We start from the raw sequence: 21,530 nt of genomic DNA, 5'->3' as shown, positions 1-21,530 counted from the left end.
GAATTCACATAAGAGTTAATAAATGAGGGAAAGGAATAAAATTATAGGTATCTTTGGCCTTTCCAGGAAGTCAGTGTTCATCCTGTAGCTTTAATTGGATGTTATTTTAGGAAATAGAAGATTTTTGGAAAATGTCTAAGAAGGATTCAAGAAAATATCTCACACCTGTGTAAAAATTTGTGTCTGTGAAAGTAGAGGACTAGACATGAACATAAACTTCAGTAAGGGAATTAGGCATGAATTTGGAAAAACATAAAGCCAAAGTATTGCTAAGAGAAGAATACACATATATTTTTTTTAATTTAGAGGAGAAAGGTAGAAGAGATGGAAATGTGAAAAAGTCATGAAGAATAGAGCAGGTAGAGGTCAAGTAGAGGACAAGTAATCCAAGAAATAACAGAATACCCTGGGAGGGTGTAGATGCAGCAGACCTACAGTCATTTCTGATGAAATTTTAATTTTTAAGGCTAAAGGAAAATGTGTGTTTCTAGTACTATCAGAACCAGATTATTGTACAAGGTAAAATAATACTGTGGCCTCTGAATTCTTTAGAATATGAGGCATGAAAAGACAGTGAACATATGGCTATGTAATTTTTAGGGAAAATTATGACCCAAGTTTTTCTACCTTGCCAAAGTTCTTGCTCATGTAGCCTTAGAGAACTAGAGCAGCATCTCTTATGTAACATTCTTAAAAACATAACTCCCAAAGATAATTTTCAGCTGAACTGGATGTGAGTCAAAATAAAAACTCAAAATTGGTGGAAATGTGAAATGAAAGAAGTGGTGCTGAATAACTATGCCTGACAAATACGTAACCTTACATATTTGTTAAACTTGCTGTAAAATTTAATGCATATCTCAAAAATAATTTTTAAAAAATAATATGCAAGAAGGAACATGTAAATACAATCTAAGTCTAAAATTCCAGATTCTAGCACTAAAATATGAGAGGAGAAAAGAACTTAAAGTATGCTAAACTTTTGTCTGACTGCAGAAGGAGAGGAAGGGGTGAGAGAAGTTCTTCAGTAGATACTAGTTCAGTTTCAAGTTGGGGAAACTCTACTCAAGTCTTCATAATTTTTGGTAAATTTCTGTAGAAAAATTTGTTCACAGTCAGAAAATAAAGAAAGTGTATGTTCTTTTTTTTTTTTTTTTTTTTGTGTCTCGCTGTCACCCAGGAGGTTAAGCTGGAATGTAGTGGTGTGATCTTGGCTCACTGCAACCTCCCCAACCTGGGTTCAGGTGATTCTCCTGCCTCAGCCTCCCGAGTACCCAGGTGCAGCACACGCAGTTATTTTTTATATTTTTAGTGGAGATAAGGTTTCACCGTGTTGGCCAGGATGGTCTCAATCTCTTGACCTCATGGTCAGCCCGTCTTGGCCTTCCAAAGTGCTGGGATTACAGGTGTGAGCCACTGCGCCCAGCCTATAATGTGTATATTCTTAGATGATGACCTGACTTCGGAAAGGACTGTCAGTTGTGCTTCCTTTTTATTGAAGGTTAAAATATTCTTTCCTGTTAGAAATAATTATGAAAACAGTGATTTCGTTATTAAGTGAATTTTTTGGCATGAAAAAGAAATGTAATCCTCTACCCATCTCCATTTCTGTTTTGGCAAGTTTTAAAATCCACCAAATATGCCACTGTTGCCGGTCTTTTTTCCCCAGATGTTTGAGTGGTGTTTAATGTCTCATAAATATAAGTTAGATATTAGACTACCTGAAATGAAATGTCTCATAAATATAAGTTATAAATTAGACTACCTGAAATGATATAGAATACTAGTAGGATTTCCAAAAGGATGCTAAACTTTAATAGATAACATTTAATTGGGAAACATCAATCCATACTTCATTTTTGTTCATGTCTAAATGTAAACTACGACTTCAGACTTCATGTTTTGTTAAATTGTAAATTTAAATATCAATGCTCAAGTTAGAAAACGGAAGTGAAAAGTATTGTGAGTAAAATTCTAAAGACAAAGTTTTTCAAATTATGAAAGCAAAACTTGTTTGAAAAGGTGAATGAAAATAGCTAGTCATTTTATGTCAACTATATTCATAGCACTGTTTTTATAACTGCCTTTTATATTATGCTTGAAAAGTTAAGAACTTTCTTTAGTCTTAAATGGAAGAAACCACTTGGGCAAAATATATGATATAGACGAGATAGCATTGTGTGTCAAATCTCTCTGTCATTTAAGCATCTAGAAAAACAATTGTATTTGAATAGATTTTGTCCAGTTAATCATCTCTAATTTACGGTTCTTAATTACAATTTGCTTTATGTTATGTTTGTCATTGGTTTGAGCTTCAGTAAAAAATATGTTCTTGATGGAACTTTATGTCTTGATGCTAGTATATAGCTTGATACTTAAAAAAGTTACAAAGTGGCCCATTGCATAAAAATACAAGAGTTTGCCTATAACCTTCAACTCTCATTGAAAATTAAGCTGGCCGGGCGTGGTGGCTCACACCTGTAATCCCAGCACTTTGGGAGGCCAAGGCGGGCAGATCACAAGGTCAAGAGATCGATTCCATCCTGGCCAACAGGGTGAAACCCTGTCTCTACTAAAATACAAAAATTAGCTGGATGTGGTGGTGTGCACCTGTAGTCCCAGCTACTTCGGGAGGCTGAGGCAGGAGAATTGCTTGAACCCTGGAGGTGGAGGTTGCAGTGAGCCAAGATAGCGCCACTGCACTCCAGCCTGGTGCCTGGTGACAAAGAGAGACTGTCTCAAAAAAAAAAAAAAAAAAGAAAAGAAAAAGAAAATTCAGCTAAGGCAGAGTCCTGAATATTAAATGTAAACTCCCTGCTTGTCACTCGTTATTCATTAATTTGTTATAATTAACAACAAATACATTTTATTTTTAGTGGACAGAAGTTATGAAGAACTGCAATGGCTACTTAGTATGATTCAGAATGACCCTGTACCCTATGTAAGGTTAGTTTATGTGCTATGATGCTATAATATTTTGTAAGTCCTATAGTGAATTGGATAATTTGAGATTACACATTAAATACTTATTTAAAAATTTTGAAAATATGGGAATATCTTTTGCATTTATTCATGTCCTTTTTAAATTTGATTTTCAAATTTACCTTTGGAAAGACATTTTCAAAATGCATTGTTTATTAAGTATATTCCCTGTAATTGTATATATTATTTCTATTGTAAGTTAAAGAAACCTATGTAACACTTTATAATAAACATGAAGGATTCTTTATATACCAAATTATAAAACCTCTTTATTGATTAGTTTCACCATTTTAAAAGTAATTATGAGCAGTGTTTTGGGATATATCCATTTATTCCTTTCTATCACATATAAAGTGTCCATTTTTATTAGACTTGAAATTTTTTAAACAGGTAATATAACATTAATATTTTATGGGCTGGGTACTTTGGCTCATGCCTGTAATTGCAGCACTTTGGAGACCCAGGTGGGAGGATCAATTGGGGCCAGGAGTTTGAGACCAGCATGGGCAACAAAGCAAGACCTTGTCTCTACAAAAAGTAAAAAAAAAAAAAAAATTAGCTCGTCACAGCAGTGCATGCCTGGAGTCCCAGCTTGAGAGGCTGAGGTGGGAGAATTACTTGAACCCAGAGTTCAAGGCTGCAGTGATCTATGATCATGCCACTGCACACTGCACTTCAGCCTGGGCAACAGAGCAAGACTCCATCTTTAAAAAATTTTTTTTTCAGCACTTTGAGAGCCTGAGGCAGGTAGATCACTTGAGGTCAGTAGAGCAGCCTGGCCAACATGGTGAAACCCCATCTCTACTAAAAGTACAAAAATTAAGTAAGTGTGGTGGCGGGTGCCTGTAATCTCAGCTACCCAGGAGGCTGAGGCAGGAGAATCACTTGAACCCAGGAAGCAGAGATTGCAGTGAGGTGAGATCACGTCACTGTGCTCCAGCCAGAGCAAGACTCCGGAGTTTCACCATGTTGGCCAGGCTGGTCTAGAACTCCTGACCTCAAGTTATCCACCCGCTTGGGCCTTTCAAAGTGTTTGGATTACAGGCCTGAGCCCCTGTACTTGGCCAAAAAAANAAAAAAAAAAAAAAAAAAAAAAAATTATTAGCAGGGCTTACTTGGCATTTAGAGTAATTTGAGTGACTTGGAAAGCAGTCAGACAGAAACTTCACTTTTCTTCATCGAGAAAATTAGAAGTATAACAACTTAAAATGCTCTAACGAACAAACTTACTCACATTTTAAAATATATTATTTACCTATATATTATTGGCTCTTACAAATAGAATATGAGGCTTGAAGGATAAGAATTGTGTTTATATATAAAGATGAAAATATGGATATGAAATATCCATAAAGATTTATATCCCTGTTTATATTTCCTATCTGTAAATTGCACTCTATAATTACATTTCACTTGTATTCTCATAACCCTCTGTAGTCTTATTTCACACAGTCTTAAATTTCAAAGCACAAGAGGATGTTAACAGAATCTACATCTTTTAGTTTTATAGGCATTAAATTGCCACCTAAAGGGGTTAAATTATTTACACTACAATCTAGCAGTTTCACTTTTCCCATCTCCTTCTCAATTACAAATCCAATTTGATGTCTTACCACCATCAATTAAATGTAAAAATTTTCCCAATTCACCTTCTTTAAAGTTTTGCTAACTTCCACAAGAATTACAACTCAATTTCTTTCTTCCTCACTTATATCCAAGCATTGCAGTTACTCTTAGTAATTTCTTAGATTTGGTCCTAGGGCTGGTTTTTATGCTTTCATTAAATGCTAGACTATTGCAGTAAGTTTCTTACTTCTTTCTTTTCTCTAGTATTTTAATGGTGTCTTCCACTCATAGCAGTGGATGTTTTCTTTTCAAATTTTGTTTTCATTTCATTGCCCTATTTTTCAGAAAGCTTTATAATATGTTTAAGTAGCCTCTCATATGAGATGAAAACTCCCAATAGTGGAATTTAAATGTTACCATCTATTAGGATACTTTTCTCAACTTCAGATTGTTTTAAGGAAAACTTTTTACAATCTTTATCTTTAAAACGCTTCTGCACATTTCCATACTTTACAAATATACTATCATAATGACATATATGTTCATTTTATTATCTAAAATATAGACTTTTTGATCTATATGTAGATTCTTTTTGCCCCATGTTTTTAGAAGGCCTCATCACAAAGTAAGGTGATTTTAGAAACACCAAATCCACCAGATTTTTTTTTTAAATTACTCTCTTATCCAAACCACCAGAGTGTTTTAGTGAAAAAAAAATTAATAAATATTTAGGATATAGCATCATGTCTTTTGAAATTAAATAAACACGAAGCTAGATTTAAGAGAGAAAGCGATAAAATAGGAAGAAAGAACTATAGATAATTTTTTGATGTTTTATCATGTCCCCTACTCATAGCATCTGTCAGTAAATGGTCAGCAAAAATTTAATGTCTTTTAATCTTTCAGGCATAAAATTCTAAATATGTTGACTAAGAACCCACCATTTACTAAGAACATGGAGTCTCCGTTATGCAATGAAGCCCTGGTTGATCAACTTTGGAAACTTATGAATTCTGGTGAGAGAGCAGTGATTTAAATTTTATTATTATTATTAGAATCTTTTCATTTTACAACAGGTTTTCAATTCAATAGCATTTAAGAGCTAAAGTTAAAAGTTGAGTTTTTTATTTCTTTTAAGTAGACTATCACACCTTCACAGTGATGGCTGTACCTTTATTACGGATGTACTCACTCACTTTACTCCATAGGGTGGTTGAGGAAACAAAAATATTTATTTATATGACAGTGTCAAATGGTTAAGGTGTTATAAACATGAGCCTGCAAAGTATTATTATTATTTCGGAAAGTTACAAAGAGGTGAAAAATAAGTCTTCTCGCTTCTTTCCTTGGCCATCTAATGGACTTTTCCAGAGGCAACCAATCTCTTGTGTTCCTTTCCAGAGGAGTCAGTGCATATAGAATAACATACAGACTGTATTTTTCAAAGTACTTATTGTTCTGTACTGTGGAGATCATGATATCTCATCACAGTTTTATTTTATTTATTTATTTATTTATTTTTGAGAGAGTCTCTGTCGCCCAGCCTGGAGTGCATTGGTACAATTTTGGCTCATTGCAACCTCTACTTCCCAGGTTCAAGCGATTCTTCTGCCTCACATTCCCGAGTAGCTGCGATTACAGGTGTGCACCACCATGCCCGGCTAATTTTTGTATTTTTAGTAGAGACAGGGTTTCACCATGTTGGCCAGGCCGATCTCAAAATTCTGACCTCAGGTGATCACCTGCCTTGGCCTCCCAAAGGGCTGGGATTATAGGCATGAGCCTCTGTGGCCGGACACATCACAGTTTTAATTTACATTACTTGAGTGAGGTCAAGAGGTAAGAAAACAGTACTTAGGAGTGCTAGTTCTGGAACCATTTTGCTAAGGGTTGAATCTTAGCTCAGTTATTTACGTATTGTGTGATTTGTCTAAGCTGTAATAATACCTACTTTAAATAGAATTGAATAAGTTAGTATTTGTACAACACAGTGTCTAGCTCATATTAAATACTCAAAAATGCTATACTAGGATAATGATAGTTATCATTATGCTCCTCTTATATTTGAGCTATCTGTACTTCTTTTTCCAAGTTATTCGTATTGTTCGCTATTTTGTTTAATTGAATTATTGATTGTTTCCTGTTGATTTAAAAATGTGTACATTTAAAGAAAATTTGCCATTATGTCTGTGATCGGTTGAAATTGTAATAATGGTTTCTGTTTAAAGATTCAGTCAAAAGCTAGGCTGAAATGTGTTTTGCTTAAAGATAGCAAGAGTTGTTGGATACAGTGGGAGAGCAGTAGTGCAATGGCACAATCTTGGCTCACTGCAACCTCTGTTCTGGCAACGCTCTTGCCTCAGCCTCCCGAGTAGCTAGGATTACAGGTGCCCACTCCACGTCCAGCTAATTTTTGTATTTTTAATAGAGATGGGTTTTCTCCATGTTGGCCAGGCTGGTCTCGAACTCCTGACCTCTGGTGATGTGCCGCCTTGGACTCCCAAAGTGTTGGGATTACAGGCGTGAGCCACCGGGGCCACCTATTCATATATTTAAAAGGTTTGAGTATGTCACTTTATTTGCTCTCTATGAATTGGAAAATAACTTGTCCTGTTTATCTCATTAGTAGCTACTTCACTGACTCACAAATACAAAATTCTAATTCTTTTATTATTTAGTTCACTAATATTGAGATGTTAACTGATTGTATAACTTCTGTTTTTCAGTTTCATGAGTGCAATACCACCAGTAAAGGCACCATAGTAGATATTTATGTGAAATATAATAAAATTGAAAATAGGATGGCCCTTGTCCTCAAGGTCTTTAGAAAACAGCACATAAAACCAGTTTATGCTAAAATATTGCTAATCTTTTTTCTAATGTTTTCTTTAATCTCTGAAAGAATGATTGCTGCTTTTTACATAATGTTTTATATTTGCTACCTTTGGCTACCTTAAAAGATATTATTTCTGCCATTTAGAACCAGGGAATTAACACATAAGTTCAGGAACTTGTAAAGGATCATTTAACAGTTCATATGTGGCACTAACTCTACTGTATTGAATATATTCTTAACTGGAATACATGATTCCTGGGCCATGATAGGTGACAAATTTGAGGAAAGCACAGTGAAATATGAAGAATTCTTTTATTATTTTCTAAAGAAGATGTTTTAGACAAAATAAACATGTGTTCAAAATTAATGAGACAGTTTTTATAAAACATTTGAAGTCCATTGGAAGTTTTGATTATACAAATTGAAGCTGTGACTGATGTTTAGTATTTACTTTTGATAGTGTGCAGTATAGTACAGGTTTGCTTTGGTTTAAAATTCTTTGCCAATATCTAAATCAGTGAGATCAGTGAAGCTATAGTCATAAAAAATTCATTACTTAGTTTTTCAGATTTATAAATAAATGGGAACAGCCTGAACAATGGAGTGGCATGAATAATTGGGAGGGTTAAAAAAAGTGTTTTTGTAGAACATTGTACAATAGACAGGGAAGATGGACTAGAGAGGATTGTTATTTCCCTTCCATACCTGAACCTTTGGGATAAATGAATGAATCTGGTCTGAGAAATCCTTTTTTTGTTTAATTAAAAAAAAATTTAATGGTAAAAGTAATATAATCATGTTACAGAGTTTATCTGAAAAAACTACAAAGAAAGGAAATATTACATAATTCTATTACATCCTCACTATTTCGATTTGGGTATATTTGGCCTTTAGGGAAAAAAATTGTGTTTTGTGTTACATAGTTGAAGTAAAAGTTTAAAATAGCATTTTATCATGAGACTTTTTCACAGTGCTATATTATCTTCTTAATGGTTACTGTTTTAAGAAGTGGTAATGAGGATTCATCATAACAAAAGGAGCTACATCATCTAGGTCCAGTAATCTGGCGGAACCCTGCCTGCTCCTCACTTTGGGGCTCTTGGGCCATCTGCTCACTTGAGATAAGCATTATCAGGAAAACAGAAACTGTGAATGATGGAGATGAAATTGTATTCATTTATTTCTCTCTTTCTGCAAAGTAGATTTGAGGTATGTTGACTTTGCATAGTTACAAAATTTACTGAACCAATTTAAAACATAGGAGAGAATATCATGGTAGTTCAAAAGGACCATAAAATCAACAGGTACTTTTGAAGAATCAGAAACTTTTCAGTAGGAGAAATTGTGTATGGATTTATAGAAACAAGATTTTAAAAATTGAAATCAATTTGAGAGTGAAACAATGATACTCATGACTTTTAAAAATTCGTATGTCATTCAGTTAATACTAGTACTCATTTTAGAAATATACTAGGGGAATTTGGAGCTGAGAGACAGTTACAGGAACTGAGAACTCTTGGTAGCTACATCACCAGGAGGAAGGTTGTCAGACTTTTTTGTTGAGATTTCAGAGCTGCCTAGTCTCTGTGTGTTTCTTGGTGCGGAGTAACTCCACTTAGCCTTAAATTCTGGGAGGTACTCTAATATCTTTCCAAAATTTTTTTTGCTTTGTAAATATATACACACATTGACCTGTCTATGTGTATATTCACTCATACATGTGTCAGATATCTTAACCCATTCTTTATGTAATTTTTCATATACATTTTTATCTTCAGCATTTTGTTTTTAAAATTGTTAAAGCTTAAAAATTTAAAGAATAATATAGTACATAATCATATACTTTCAGCTTGATTCATCAGTTAAAATTTTACCATTTACTTTATCTCCTTTTCCTTTTCTTTATCTTATATTTATACCCTGTTTTTTTCTGAATCATTTGAAAATAAATGGCATCATGATCCTCTTCCCAAATACTTCAGTATACACTCCTGAGAATAAGGTCATTCTACATATCCACAATATGATCATCACACTGCACCCAGCATATAGCCCATATTCACAGTTCCCCAGTTGTTTCCAGAAATGCTCTTTGCAGTTCCCATACAGCTTTTAAATTAATGCTACACAGAAAGATAGTAAACATTTTTAAAGACAAGGATCTTTTACATTATATGATGTTTGTCCATGGTTGCTTAAGATTCTTAAATAGGTTTGTTTTTTTATTGAAAATATCTAATTTGCCAGGGGCAGTCGTTTTTAAAGGTTTCACATATTCATTCACTAGTTTTTTTCTTGAGCACTTTCCATTTGCCACTATGCTACATTTTCTGTGTGTTAACTAAGTATAATGGAAAGAGAGACATAGGTACAGATAAATTATAATATGAAGAGATAGTTGCTAATGTAAGGAGAACAAACTATTTGGCGAACCCAAAGAAAGGAGCCATGAACCCTGTCTGGAAGGCTTGAATGTTCATGGAGAGATAGCATTTGAGCTAGCTCTTGATGAATGGAAAGGAGTTTTCCAGCAGAATAAATACATTTTTAGGTAGTAGAATTATATATAAAAACCTCATGTTCTGAAGGAATATTTAGAAAATAGTGTTATCTGGAAAGATAGATTAGGATCTAAATGCAGAGGGCCTCGGGATTTGGGGCTTTATGCTTTGGTCAATGAGGAACAGGTGTTGATAGAACCAGGCTTACTTCGGTTAGCTGTGCGGGGGAGTAGCTTTTTTCCACGCCAAAGAAAATGATTTTCCTTTTCCAAAGGAATATGTATCAGAATTCGGAACATACTTTTATAGATTTAAGTAAGATAACAGAATTATAGGCCAAAACAACAGTAATTTTAAAATACATTAAAAAAATAAAAACCTAAGAATTGGAGATTTTTATTGGTGCCTTATATTTTATTTAAGACTTAAATACTTAACGGTGGTCTTGCCTAATTGAGTGATTTTTTTTATTTCTGAAGAAGCAGATCTTCATTGAGAATGGTATCTGACTGTATATCATCATGAAGGAAATTTTATCTGTTGCTTCCACATTGACCTTTAATTTATGGAACATTATTGAAAGAATGACATAAAAACACTAATTGTTCAAGTCATTGAATGCTGTTTATTCACATCATAATTTTTAGTGTTTGGAAATTTACAACTACACTCAAGGGGGTAGAATGAGGGACAACTTCTAATTCGGTTTGATAGGATTTGCCAGGTTTCAGAAAAGAAAATAAACAGTTTTGATATTAACATGAGAAGGTTTCAAAGTTCTGCCTCACCATCTCTCTCTCTCTGATACCTTCCTTCATAGGAATGGAAATGGTGGAGGAAAATGAAAACATATTGATTCATTTGTACATGAAATTATATATGTATACACACACACGCACATAAATAGAAATGAATTTGCTGTTTTTATTTACTGTACAATGCACAGAACAGTCAGGACAATAATACCCAGTGGAAGTTGTATTTCTGGCTTAACTGTGTACAGATTTCTAAGCTTCAGCCGTCAATAAGGAGTGCTGGGTTTATTCAGAAGTGTCCTGAAAACAGTGGCTTTCAGAGTGAATTTTCTTAGCAGCTTTTTTAGTTGATCAGTTTTAAGAGCAGTTACTTTAGAAAATGAAGAGATGATTTTTCAGTGGATCAGATTTACTACTTTGGTGGTGTTTGTCTCAGGGCACTTTCTGATTTGAAAAAGATCGTTAATATTGGGGTGGTAGTATTCTGATTCAGATAAATGGGGTTGGTCCCAGAGTATAACTGCTAATGAAGACAGGATGAATGGCACTTTTCCTGGGAGGAGAGACTAGTGACTGTCATTTTGTCATACGTGATCATTCATTGCCATAAGTGATGGGGAGAGGGGAGGTAGCTGGAAGATTAAAGAAGAGTCTTCAAAATATTGTAACTGAAGGCAGAAATCAGAGGCTGTTTCAGGCCCTCTCTTTCTAATGGAACTGATTGACTTGGAATCATCGAATTTTAGACCTGGTAAGGGGGATCTTAAAGATCATCTCAGTGAATTACTCTGATCATCTTAGTAACAGCCCAGGTGGCTGACTTGCCCAAGGTCACAGAACTAACAGGCAATTAATTAGAAGTGTTTTTTTTTCCCCATTCTATCTCTCATCTTAATTGAAATATACTAATGGGACAACTGTCTTAAGATTTCATTCCGTGATTTTGAAATACAATGAAATTTTGGCTTTTATTCTCTATTTCTTGCTCTCATTTGTAATTTTAACAAAATTCTGCTATTCATATTTTAGGTCCTCCGTAGTCCCCAATTTTAATATGTAAGTTCACTTTTAGAGGACAGAAAACACTATCAAGAATCTCCCTCAGGAGCAAAAAAAGTGATGTTCATATCTTTGCCCAAATTAAAGGTCTAGCAAAACCAAAAAGCCCACATAGAAATAAAAAGTAACCTAAATTACATTTGAGGGCTTCAAGTGCACTTAGCAGCCTTTACTGTGTTGCCTAATCATCCTCGAGCTGACTTTCAAAAACAAAATAAAAGCCGTGGCTCATCAAAATACACATACTCGATTTGTCTTTTAAAATTAATATTTGTATTTTTTAAATGTTTAGGAATTCACAGTTGAATGACTCATTTTGAGATCATCTACAGCATATGAAAGTTCAGGCTGGTTTTTGCAGGCAGTATTGATCTTCACGGTTTAATTTTCTCCCAAACAGTAAATGTACTCTAAACTGTTCTGGTTTTGTTGTTGTTGTTGTTGTTAACTGATAAAATGCCTAAGATTCACTCCTCCTCTTGCTATACCCATGTAGATAGATACAGGGCCAGCTGCTCTGGGTTGCCAGAATCTTTATTGCTCAAGAGTAGAGACCCTCTAGCCTTTGCTAATAGAAGCCCCCGGAATCTGATAACCTCCTCTTTGTGGAACTTTTATATATGTAAAATGCTTTGAGGAAGAGAAATGAATGCCTACAAAATAATACTACCTCAAGCTATTGAAGTGTCCACATGTGCATATTCCAGGAAGGGAAGATGCATTTCCAGTGTAAAATTCTTGCTTTTACTATGTAATGTTTTCTTCCATTACTTGTTTCTCTGTAGCTCTTGCCTCTCCCAGTGTTGTATGTTACACAGCAACAAAACTGAAAATGTCTCAAGTAGGACTGATGAGAGCTATTTCACAACAATATAGCATGCAAAGTGGCCTAGTACAGTGCCTATCTAGTATCAAAGTGAATTTACAGTTTTTTCATTACAGCTTTGCATATAATTAATAGATACCTATTAGAGTAAATCTGATGAGAATTACTATTAGTTGATAATGTATTTGCTTATACTAATATTTGTCAAAAACCACAAAGTTTAATATTTATGATACCCAAATTTTTTTCCTTTTTGTTTCACCTTTTTAAATATGATACTCTTTTAAAACTACAGTTCTTGGTAAAAATTAGATATTTATAGGGCCTTCTTTCCTTCCTTCCTCCTGCCCTTTCTTTATTTTTTGAGACAGAGTCTCACTCTGTTGCCCAGGTTTGAGTGCAGTGGCACAATCTTGGCTCACTGCAGCCTCCACCCCCTGGGTTCAAGCGATTCTCCTACCTCAGCCACCCAAGTAGCTAGGATTACAGTCTTGTGCCACCACATCCAGCCAATTTTTGTATTCTTAGTAGAGACAGGGCTTTGCCATGTTGCCCAGGTTGGTCTTGAACTTCAGAGCTCAAGCAATCTGCCCACCTTGGCATCCCACAATGCTGGGATTATAGGCATGAGCCGCCGTGCCGAGCTGGGTTTATTTTTCTTATCAAGAAGAATGTCCACATTTCTTCTGTTCACTTGTTTTATATCTTCAAGTCATTTAAAATTCTGATCATAGAGATTGTGCAACCCTAGCTGACAAATTTCATCTTTTCAGTCAATTTCATTTGATGATAATGTCTAGGGGAGTGCCCTACTGGGGAGAAAAGGAAGGGATAAGAACCCTGATATCAATCTGCTGTGATCTGTCATTGCAATGGGGTAAGATATGACTTGAGACAAAAACTCCTATTTCAGAGATGAAAAAACAGATTCAGAGAAATGGAGAGTACTTGCTTCTACTGTCTCAACTAGTTGAAACTGAACTTTCTCCCAGGCAGTTATTTTCCGGTCAAGTTCACATCTACTGCCCATTGCCATGCTTGTAATTTGCTTATTTCCGTTATTTTAAAATCATAAATAAGTTCTTAATAGAGTAACACAAATATAAAGGTGTTTAGCAAAATATTTTCCTCCTCTACAATAAGTCCAATAGAAGTTGTATAGTTTCGTATTATATTTCAAACCTGCAAAGTAGCAAGTTCTAGAGATCAGAAAATTTGTTTCCGTGATAGGGTATGCAAAGGCTCATGGAGGCTGTCTTCCTAACAGGCTGTTAATGAAGAGAATCAGACAAGATGAAGAGAGGATGAATGAATGTGGAATAATTACTGAGGAGAAAGAATAAAAAGGAAGATTTAAGGTTTAAAAAAATGCAATTTTTGGAATGTTAGACTTTTCATTACTGTCTGGTATTCACTTTGTAAGATGAAAGCTGTCATAAAGGTTTTTCCAGTTATAAAGTTCTCTTTGTTGCATAGGTTCTGGGACAGTTAAAATGTATGAATCAATGTGCATATTGACTTATTTCTGTATTGTTTACTTTAAGGTACTTCACATGACTGGAGGTTACGGTGCGGTGCTGTGGACTTGTACTTCACACTTTTTGGCCTCAGTAGACCTTCCTGTTTACCCTTGCCAGAGCTTGGGTTGGTTCTTAATCTAAAGGAGAAAAAAGCCGTCTTGAATCCTACCATAATTCCAGAGGCAGTAGCAGGCAACCAGGAAGCTGCAAATAATCCAAGCAGTCACCCACAGCTAGTTGGATTTCAGAACCCTGTAAGAATCACATGTATTACAGAAGATATAGTTTCATTAATACAGAGCCATCTAGAGAAGAGAAATTGTTTCCTGTGAACTACTGTAGTGAATTTTATAGCCACTAACAGTTTCTTTTGTCCTTTTAAAACGTGCTGGTTGACATTTGTTTAGCACTGTGCAAATTATAAAATGCTACTGACAGCTATATAATTTTACATAACAAATGATGTGCTCCTGGTTTTTTTATTCCTTCTGTGATAACCTAATGATTTTTTTGTACTTGAGTATAGAATTTCTTCTGTGAGTAGCAAAAGATATAAATGAATATTTTATCTTTGTTTTTCTTGAGACAGAGTTCTGCTCTTGTTGCCCAGGCTGGAATGCAATGGCACAATCTCAGCTCACTGCAACCTCTGCCTCCCAGGTTCAAGCTATTCTCTTGCCTCAGCCTCCTGAGTAGCTGGGATTATAATTGTCTGCCATCACACCTGGCTAATTTTTTGTATTTATGGTAGAGATGGGGATTCACCATGTTGGCCAGGCTGGTCTCAATCACCTGACCTCAAGTGATCCACACACCTCAACCTCCCAAAGTGCTAGGATTACAGGCATGAGCCACCGTGCCTAGCTGAATATTTAACCTATTACATAGTAACCCATCTTGTCCCATATGTGTTAATGGCAAGCCATGCGAACACAGAGGCCTTGTCTTTTTAAAACTGTTGCTCTGTGTAATACCTAGCACAGTTCTAAACATATGATAAATGCCTGACAAATGCTTGTTGAATGAAATAAATAACTGAATGGATGAATGAATGATCAGGTAAATGAATAATCTGCTGATTTGGGAGGAGACTGTGTTACCTTTAAAAACGTTATGTATCTACATATATGTTTGCTTGCCTTTAGAGAAGCTTTTATTTCTACCTTTGTATTGTAAAATTACCAGACATTTTGTAGAAAGACTTACGGGATACATGTTAATCATTTTACTGTAATTTAAGGAAATTTTTTCTGAATTTTTTTTTATTGATGACAAAATGTCTCCAGTACTTCAAGCTTCATTTTTCACCAATATTTAGACCAGATTACTTGCCTGGCAATTCCCTACTGGTGTTTTGACACTTTAAAATGCAGATTCCCTCTATGCTAGTTAGTAATAGTTCATTTTAAAATTGTTTACTCACCTAAATTTTCTGAAGTATCATCATACTTATTTGTTGTCAATTTAAAGTATGTCCTTGAGTTTGGGTTATGAAGAAGTAAGACGAATACTTACATAGAATAAAAAGAGTCTCATTAAAGAGCCCTTTCAGAGCTACATATTTATAAATCTGTGAAAATGAATATATTTATAATTCTTGCTCACATATGTTAATTTATCCACATTCACACTGCAGGCTAAGAGGAGAAAATGGCACCAAAGAGCATTTGCTTTTAAAGCTCCAAAAGTTCACTTAAATACCTCCCTTCTCCCTCCAAAAAGACCAGCAGACAAGAAAAGGTTAAATTTATTTTAAGCCCATTGCTAATAATTTCTAGCCACTGGGCGTGCTCTAATCTGCATGGTTGCTTTAGCTATTAGTTTTCAGCTATAATATGAGCTACTCTTCTTCAGAAACCTAATTTTGATCTTGAATATTGCCGCAGGAAAATGATCACCTTGCCAAGGAAGCATCATGTAATATATCAGCTCATCAGCAGGGAGTGAAGAGGAAGTCTGATACACCACTGGGGTCCCCACTAGAACCTGGTCAAATACTGGAGAAGAATGAGGATAGCAGTAAAGTCAAACTCAAAATCAGAGTAAGAAATACAGGTTAAACCTGTATTAACAGTGTAGGATATTCACCTTCTTATAAATCTTTTTGAATACTTGCAGTGGTTTTTCCTTAGTAGGAACACATGGGACAGACTGCATTATAAAACTCAAGTGTCCTTCTGAGACATTCAAACCAATTATTTAACTTATATTATCACATAATTCTTCTCTGTTTGGGGGAGGAACTATGTGTGCACGTTCCACCGCAATTCACTGCTTTTTCCCCACAAAATAGGAGTAGATTTTAGTTACTATTACATTTCCAGTAATTTCTAATCAGCTTCTTTTAGAGGCTGGACCACATAATCTTTTCTTTCTCTTAATATCTTTGAAGAAAGAAACTACTTTTTATTTTAAGATTATATGGGGTTACATCCTATGGCCCCTCTGCTGCTTTTCCTAAGAGCTAAGATCCAAACATAACATGATGTAATGGTTCTTTTATTCCTCTGTTTTATGTGTATGTGTGTTTTAGTTTTCAAATTCTCAAGATGAGGAGGAGATTGATATGGATACCGTTCATGATAGCCAGGCCTTCATTTCCCATCATTTGAACATGCTTGAAAGGCCGTCAACTCCAGGTAAGATTAGTGTTCTGCAAAGATTGAGGAGATGGAGGCTTTTATTGTTCCCGGTATTCTAATGTGTCCTGCTTTATTTTCAAATGAACAACTATAAAGTTTAAAATTAGCCAGCTTAAGACATTAAATTGTATCAGGTTATAACATAAATTGGCAAAATAATAAATAGAAAAAGTACTTTCTTTTGGCTGTTTTATTTTGGTCCTTTTTAAATATCACATTTCTGAATTTGCTTATGTAAAATCCATCATTCAGATTCTTTCTAGTAGCTCTAATTTCTTTTTTGATCCTGTATGTTTACTTGCACTTATATTTTAAATGTGGTAGACTTGACTTCAGAATAAAGTTCTGGATTTGGTTTCTTTTTAATCATGCAACCATAGTTACATTAATTTTTTTAACTACAGTTAATGCTGCCTGCAGCACCACTTTATCTTTTTTGCCTGCCTATTCCATATAATATTGTCATAGGCTTTTTCATAGGTCATTCTTCATGTTTTCTTTTGAAAATACTACCTAAGACAACATAGAGTCTATATTAAAATTTACCTTGTCATTTTCTTGTTGATAGGCGTTAGGTTGTTTTTCATTTATATATATTGTAAGTAATTCTGTACTTTATTTCTTTGTTAAATTATGTTTCTTGGATAAATTTCCCAAAATGTATTATTGGAAAAAAGATTAATGTTAGCTATGTTGCGAGATACTTGTCTTTAGCTTTTCATAGCTCTTAATACATATTGCCATGTTTTTTGAAGAGATTATACCCGTTTATATTATAAGCTTTTTCTAATTTTTAAGGAGTAAAGCCTTTGATGAAAGTTACGACATACAGTAATAAAACAAATATCCGTGAACCTGCCACCCAAATTCACATGTACATTATGCATCATGCACGGATGTTTCCTATATGCTTCTTCCCTGGTCCTGTTCTCCTGCCTTTCCACTACAAGTAACTACTATATTGCATTTTCTTTTTTTTTTTTCCTTGATTTCATTCTGTTGCTTTTCTTTATAGTGTTCCACGTAGGTATGTGATCCTATATGTTTAGTTGTACTTTTTTTTTTTTTGAAGTTTTTAAGAAATGGTATAACATGACTTGTTGTTTTTCACTCAGCATTATGTTTCTAAAATTCTTACTGATATATAAGTTGTAATTCATTAATTTTCATTTATGATCATCTGTCATAGCACTTACAGTGATTCAGAACTTTTAGAGTAACTGTAAAATAACTCAGTTTACTGTTTTTTTTATTTAATTTTGTTTTTTAAGATGGAGTCTTGCTCTGTCACCCAGGCTGGAATACAGTGGTGCCATCTTGGCTAACTGCAGCCTTTGCCCCTGAGGTTCAAACAGTTCTCCTGCCTCAGCCTCCCGAGGAGCTGGGACTACAGGCGCATGCCACCACATCCAGCTTATTTTTAGTAGAAACGAGGTTTCACCATGTTGGCCAGGCTGGTCTCAAACTCTTGACCTCAAGTGATTAGCCTGCCTCAGCCTCCCAAAGTGATTTGCCCGCCTCGGCCTCCCAAAGTGCAGGAATTATAGGCGTGAGCCACCGAACCTGGCTAGGTTTACTTTTTAATGCATTTCTTCTATTATGGGTATAACTGTCTTTTTTTTTCTGGGTAATGTTTCTGTTCTTTTATTTGAAAATCCTTTTTATCGCTCTTGGTGGCTGTATTTTAAGATTTTACATTTGGATGAGATATTTTTCTCTTTTGTTTTTAACATGTTACATTTGTGCTAAAGACCTTATTACTCCTGTTGCTTCGATATAGAGCTTCACATAAATAATAAAAAATATGAAATGGTTCCTGACCCAGAATACAGGGTTTCATTTATATGTTCAGCAAGTCATTCAGGCTTATTGTCTCTGTTGAATGCTTAATCTACTCAGACTTAAGCTTATAGGAACCATGACAAAGCATTAAATTAAATGAGATTTTTAGTAGTTTTAAAATAGTTTTTTTTTTCTTCTAAAGACACAGAGTCTCGCTCTGTGGCCCAGGCTACATTGCAGTAGCATGAACATAGCTCACTGCAGCCACGAACTCCTGGGCTCAGGAGATCCTCCCACCTCAGCCTCCCACTTAGCTAGGACGACAGGTACACGCTACCATACCTAGCCGATCTTATTTTATTTTTATTTTTATTGATTGATTGATTGTAGTAGAGATGTGGTTTCAGTATGATGGCTAGGCTATTCTTGAACTCCTGGCCTCAAGTGATCCTCCATCCTCCTCTTCCTCCCAAAGCATTGACATTAAAGGCGTGAGCCACTGTACCCAGCTAGTATTCTTTCTGTTGTTAAATTCTAACAATAATTGTTGTTAATTCTAACAATTATTGTTAGAATTTAACAACAGAAAGAATACTATTGTATTTATTGTGGATTTATTTATTGTGGATAAACTGCTTCTGTCTTTAAGAGTGGCGTATAAAAACTTGTCAGCCTTTCTTTTCTTTTGAGAAACAAAGAAATAAATCCCTCTTTTTTCTTGTTTGGCATTTTAATTTTAGGGCTCTCGAAATACCGACCAGCTAGCTCCCGATCTGCTTTAATACCCCAGCACTCAGCAGGCTGTGACAGTACACCCACCACAAAACCCCAGTGGAGTTTGGAACTTGCACGAAAGGGAACAGGTAAAATTAATTAATCAGAATTAATATTACACTGTTTAAGAACAAATCTATAAATGTAATAGAGTTACTTCATCAACTTTAAAAAACCCTTTAAAAATACAGATCTTAGGACTTGGCTTTTCTTGCAATACATTGAGTTTCCATTATCTAACTTTAAAGACAATTTTAAAATAGACTTTTCTTTTTCAAAAGTAATGAACTTCTATTATAGAAAACTGGGAAGTAACAGAAAAATAGGTGAGAAAAATATTATCCCCCATATGCTGTTTAAAGATAATTTAAAAGATAATGCCATTTAATTATAATGAACATTTTGCTCTTTGCCATGCTTTTTCTAAGAATATTATGACAAATGCCAACATCAATAGAAACCATCTAATTTGTACCTTTATAAAAAAGATATAAAGGCGTAAAATAAAAAATCAACCACTTATTCCACCCCCATGCATATAGTTGGTAATTCATTCATGAAGACTTGATGCTATATTCTTTCATATTATTTCACAGTGATTGGGCTTAAATGTATGAAAAGTGATTTCATTCAGATGTGCTTGTTACCCATCCTACTGTTTCACATTGTTTTCTGTTTGTTCTGTTTCATCACTTACAAAGAAAAGACTATAATCCAAATGAAATGGAAACATTTGATGATGATGACCTACCATGAAACAAAGATTTAGTCCTCAAATTCTGAGGGAACAGGGAGTGAAAAACAAGATACATAAACAAAATTATTTTTAAAGAGTAGTTTTTCCAGAAGTAGACAGACTTTAAAATCTGTTAACTTTTGATTATATTCCAGCTGATGGATTTTGCTTATATAAATGATGTTTTTATCTGATACTTTAAAGAGTGCTGTGTATTGCTTTGAGGAGCTTACAGATCAACTATTATTAATAGGGGACTTCAAACAAAAGCAGCACCTTAACCTGTTTTTATGTTGAGACCTCAGACTGTTGATTGCTTACTGTTCTTTGTGTGTTTTGTGCATTTATTGGAATAGATTCACCCAAAATATATTTCAGAAGGAAATTAGCTGGGGACCTTAGCATTTACTTTGATGAGTGAGTTTTGATATATCTTGGCCCTTGCTGATTTTTTATATTCTCTTGCTTTTGTTTTTGGTTTTGGTGTAATTTTGCTTTATTATCATTATGCTTATTGTAATTTTACTAAATGTAAAGAATTTTCTACATTTTAAAAAATTATAAAGCTTAGAGAATTTTAAACTCCTTGATGTAGTTTGAGGATGATGCTTCTGCTTGCCTTTAAAAAATTTTTTTTCTCTGAATTTCCAAGAGTCTAATCAATTTCTGTTTCAAAGAGAGTCAGAATACGTTTGGTTTTTCTTAGCAGTATGGCACATTGACCTATATAGAAGCAAATCTTAACACTTTTTTTTGTGCCCAAAAAAGTGTGTCCACCAGTGTGCCTTTTTGTCACTGTTGCTTTTTCCAGTCTGTCTTTATAGGCTTTTAGTTCTCATGGCATCATATGGGAAAACTAGGGTGAAAGAAACAGTGCTAATGGTGGGGAATAGGAATGCGTTCACATTTTGTTTTTGGCTGCTATCAGTATAAGGTCCTTTCTTGGCATGAGGCAAAAGTATATACCACTTAGGTGAACTGATACAGTAATCTTAACTTTGAATATATATTCTTTAATGTGACTATACTCTCCTTTAATTGTGTTTTTACTGTTCAGTACTCTGAGGCCACTGAGCAAGTCTTAAAATTCAACAGTGATATTATAAGAATGTAGAAAACCTTACAAATAATAATGTTTTGAAGGTTTATTTATAAATACATTTATTTTGGAATTTTGAATGCAGTTTTTCTTTCTTTTTATTTTATTCTATTTTAGGTTTTGGGGTACATGTGAAGAACATGCAAGATTGTTGCATAGGTACACATGTGGCAGTGTGATTTGCTGCCTTCCTCCCCATCACCTATATCTGGCATTTCTCCCATGCTATCCCTTCCCAACTCCCCACCCCACACTGACCCTCCCCTATTTCCCCCCAACAGACCCCAGTGTGTAGTGCTGCCCTCCCTGTGTCCATGTGTTCTCATTGTTCCACACCCGCCTATGAGTGAGAACATGCGGTGTTTGATCTTCTGCTCTTCTGTCAGTTTGCTGAGAATGATGGTTTCCATGTTCATCCATGTCCCTACAAAGGACACAAACTCATCGTTTTT

General features: G+C 34.8%; 1 protein-coding gene across 3 annotated transcripts in view; it reads left to right on the top strand.

Moving 5' to 3' along the window:
* Positions 1-21,530, top strand: part of TAF2 (TATA-box binding protein associated factor 2) — a 105,738-nt gene that overhangs the window by 70,911 nt on the left and 13,297 nt on the right. For 2 of the 3 annotated variants that reach the window (XM_017530701.2, XM_037739315.1), the window contains exons 21-25: positions 2,877-2,946; positions 5,455-5,564; positions 14,070-14,299; positions 16,579-16,684; positions 19,210-19,332. In XM_017530701.2, coding sequence (XP_017386190.1) covers positions 2,877-2,946; positions 5,455-5,564; positions 14,070-14,299; positions 16,579-16,684; positions 19,210-19,332 — 639 coding nt within the window. Of the gene's footprint in view, positions 1-2,876; positions 2,947-5,454; positions 5,565-8,390; positions 10,677-14,069; positions 14,300-16,578; positions 16,685-19,209; positions 19,333-21,530 lie in introns of those variants that run through there. The other variant, XM_017530703.2, reaches the window with a different exon arrangement.

Source organism: Cebus imitator, unplaced genomic scaffold (genome assembly GCF_001604975.1).
Source record: "Cebus imitator isolate Cc_AM_T3 unplaced genomic scaffold, Cebus_imitator-1.0 Scaffold68, whole genome shotgun sequence".
In the NCBI taxonomy this organism is placed as follows: Eukaryota; Metazoa; Chordata; class Mammalia; order Primates; family Cebidae; genus Cebus; species Cebus imitator.
The sequence above is the reverse complement of the archived record's forward strand: the minus strand, read 5'-3'. Positions and strand labels throughout refer to the sequence as shown.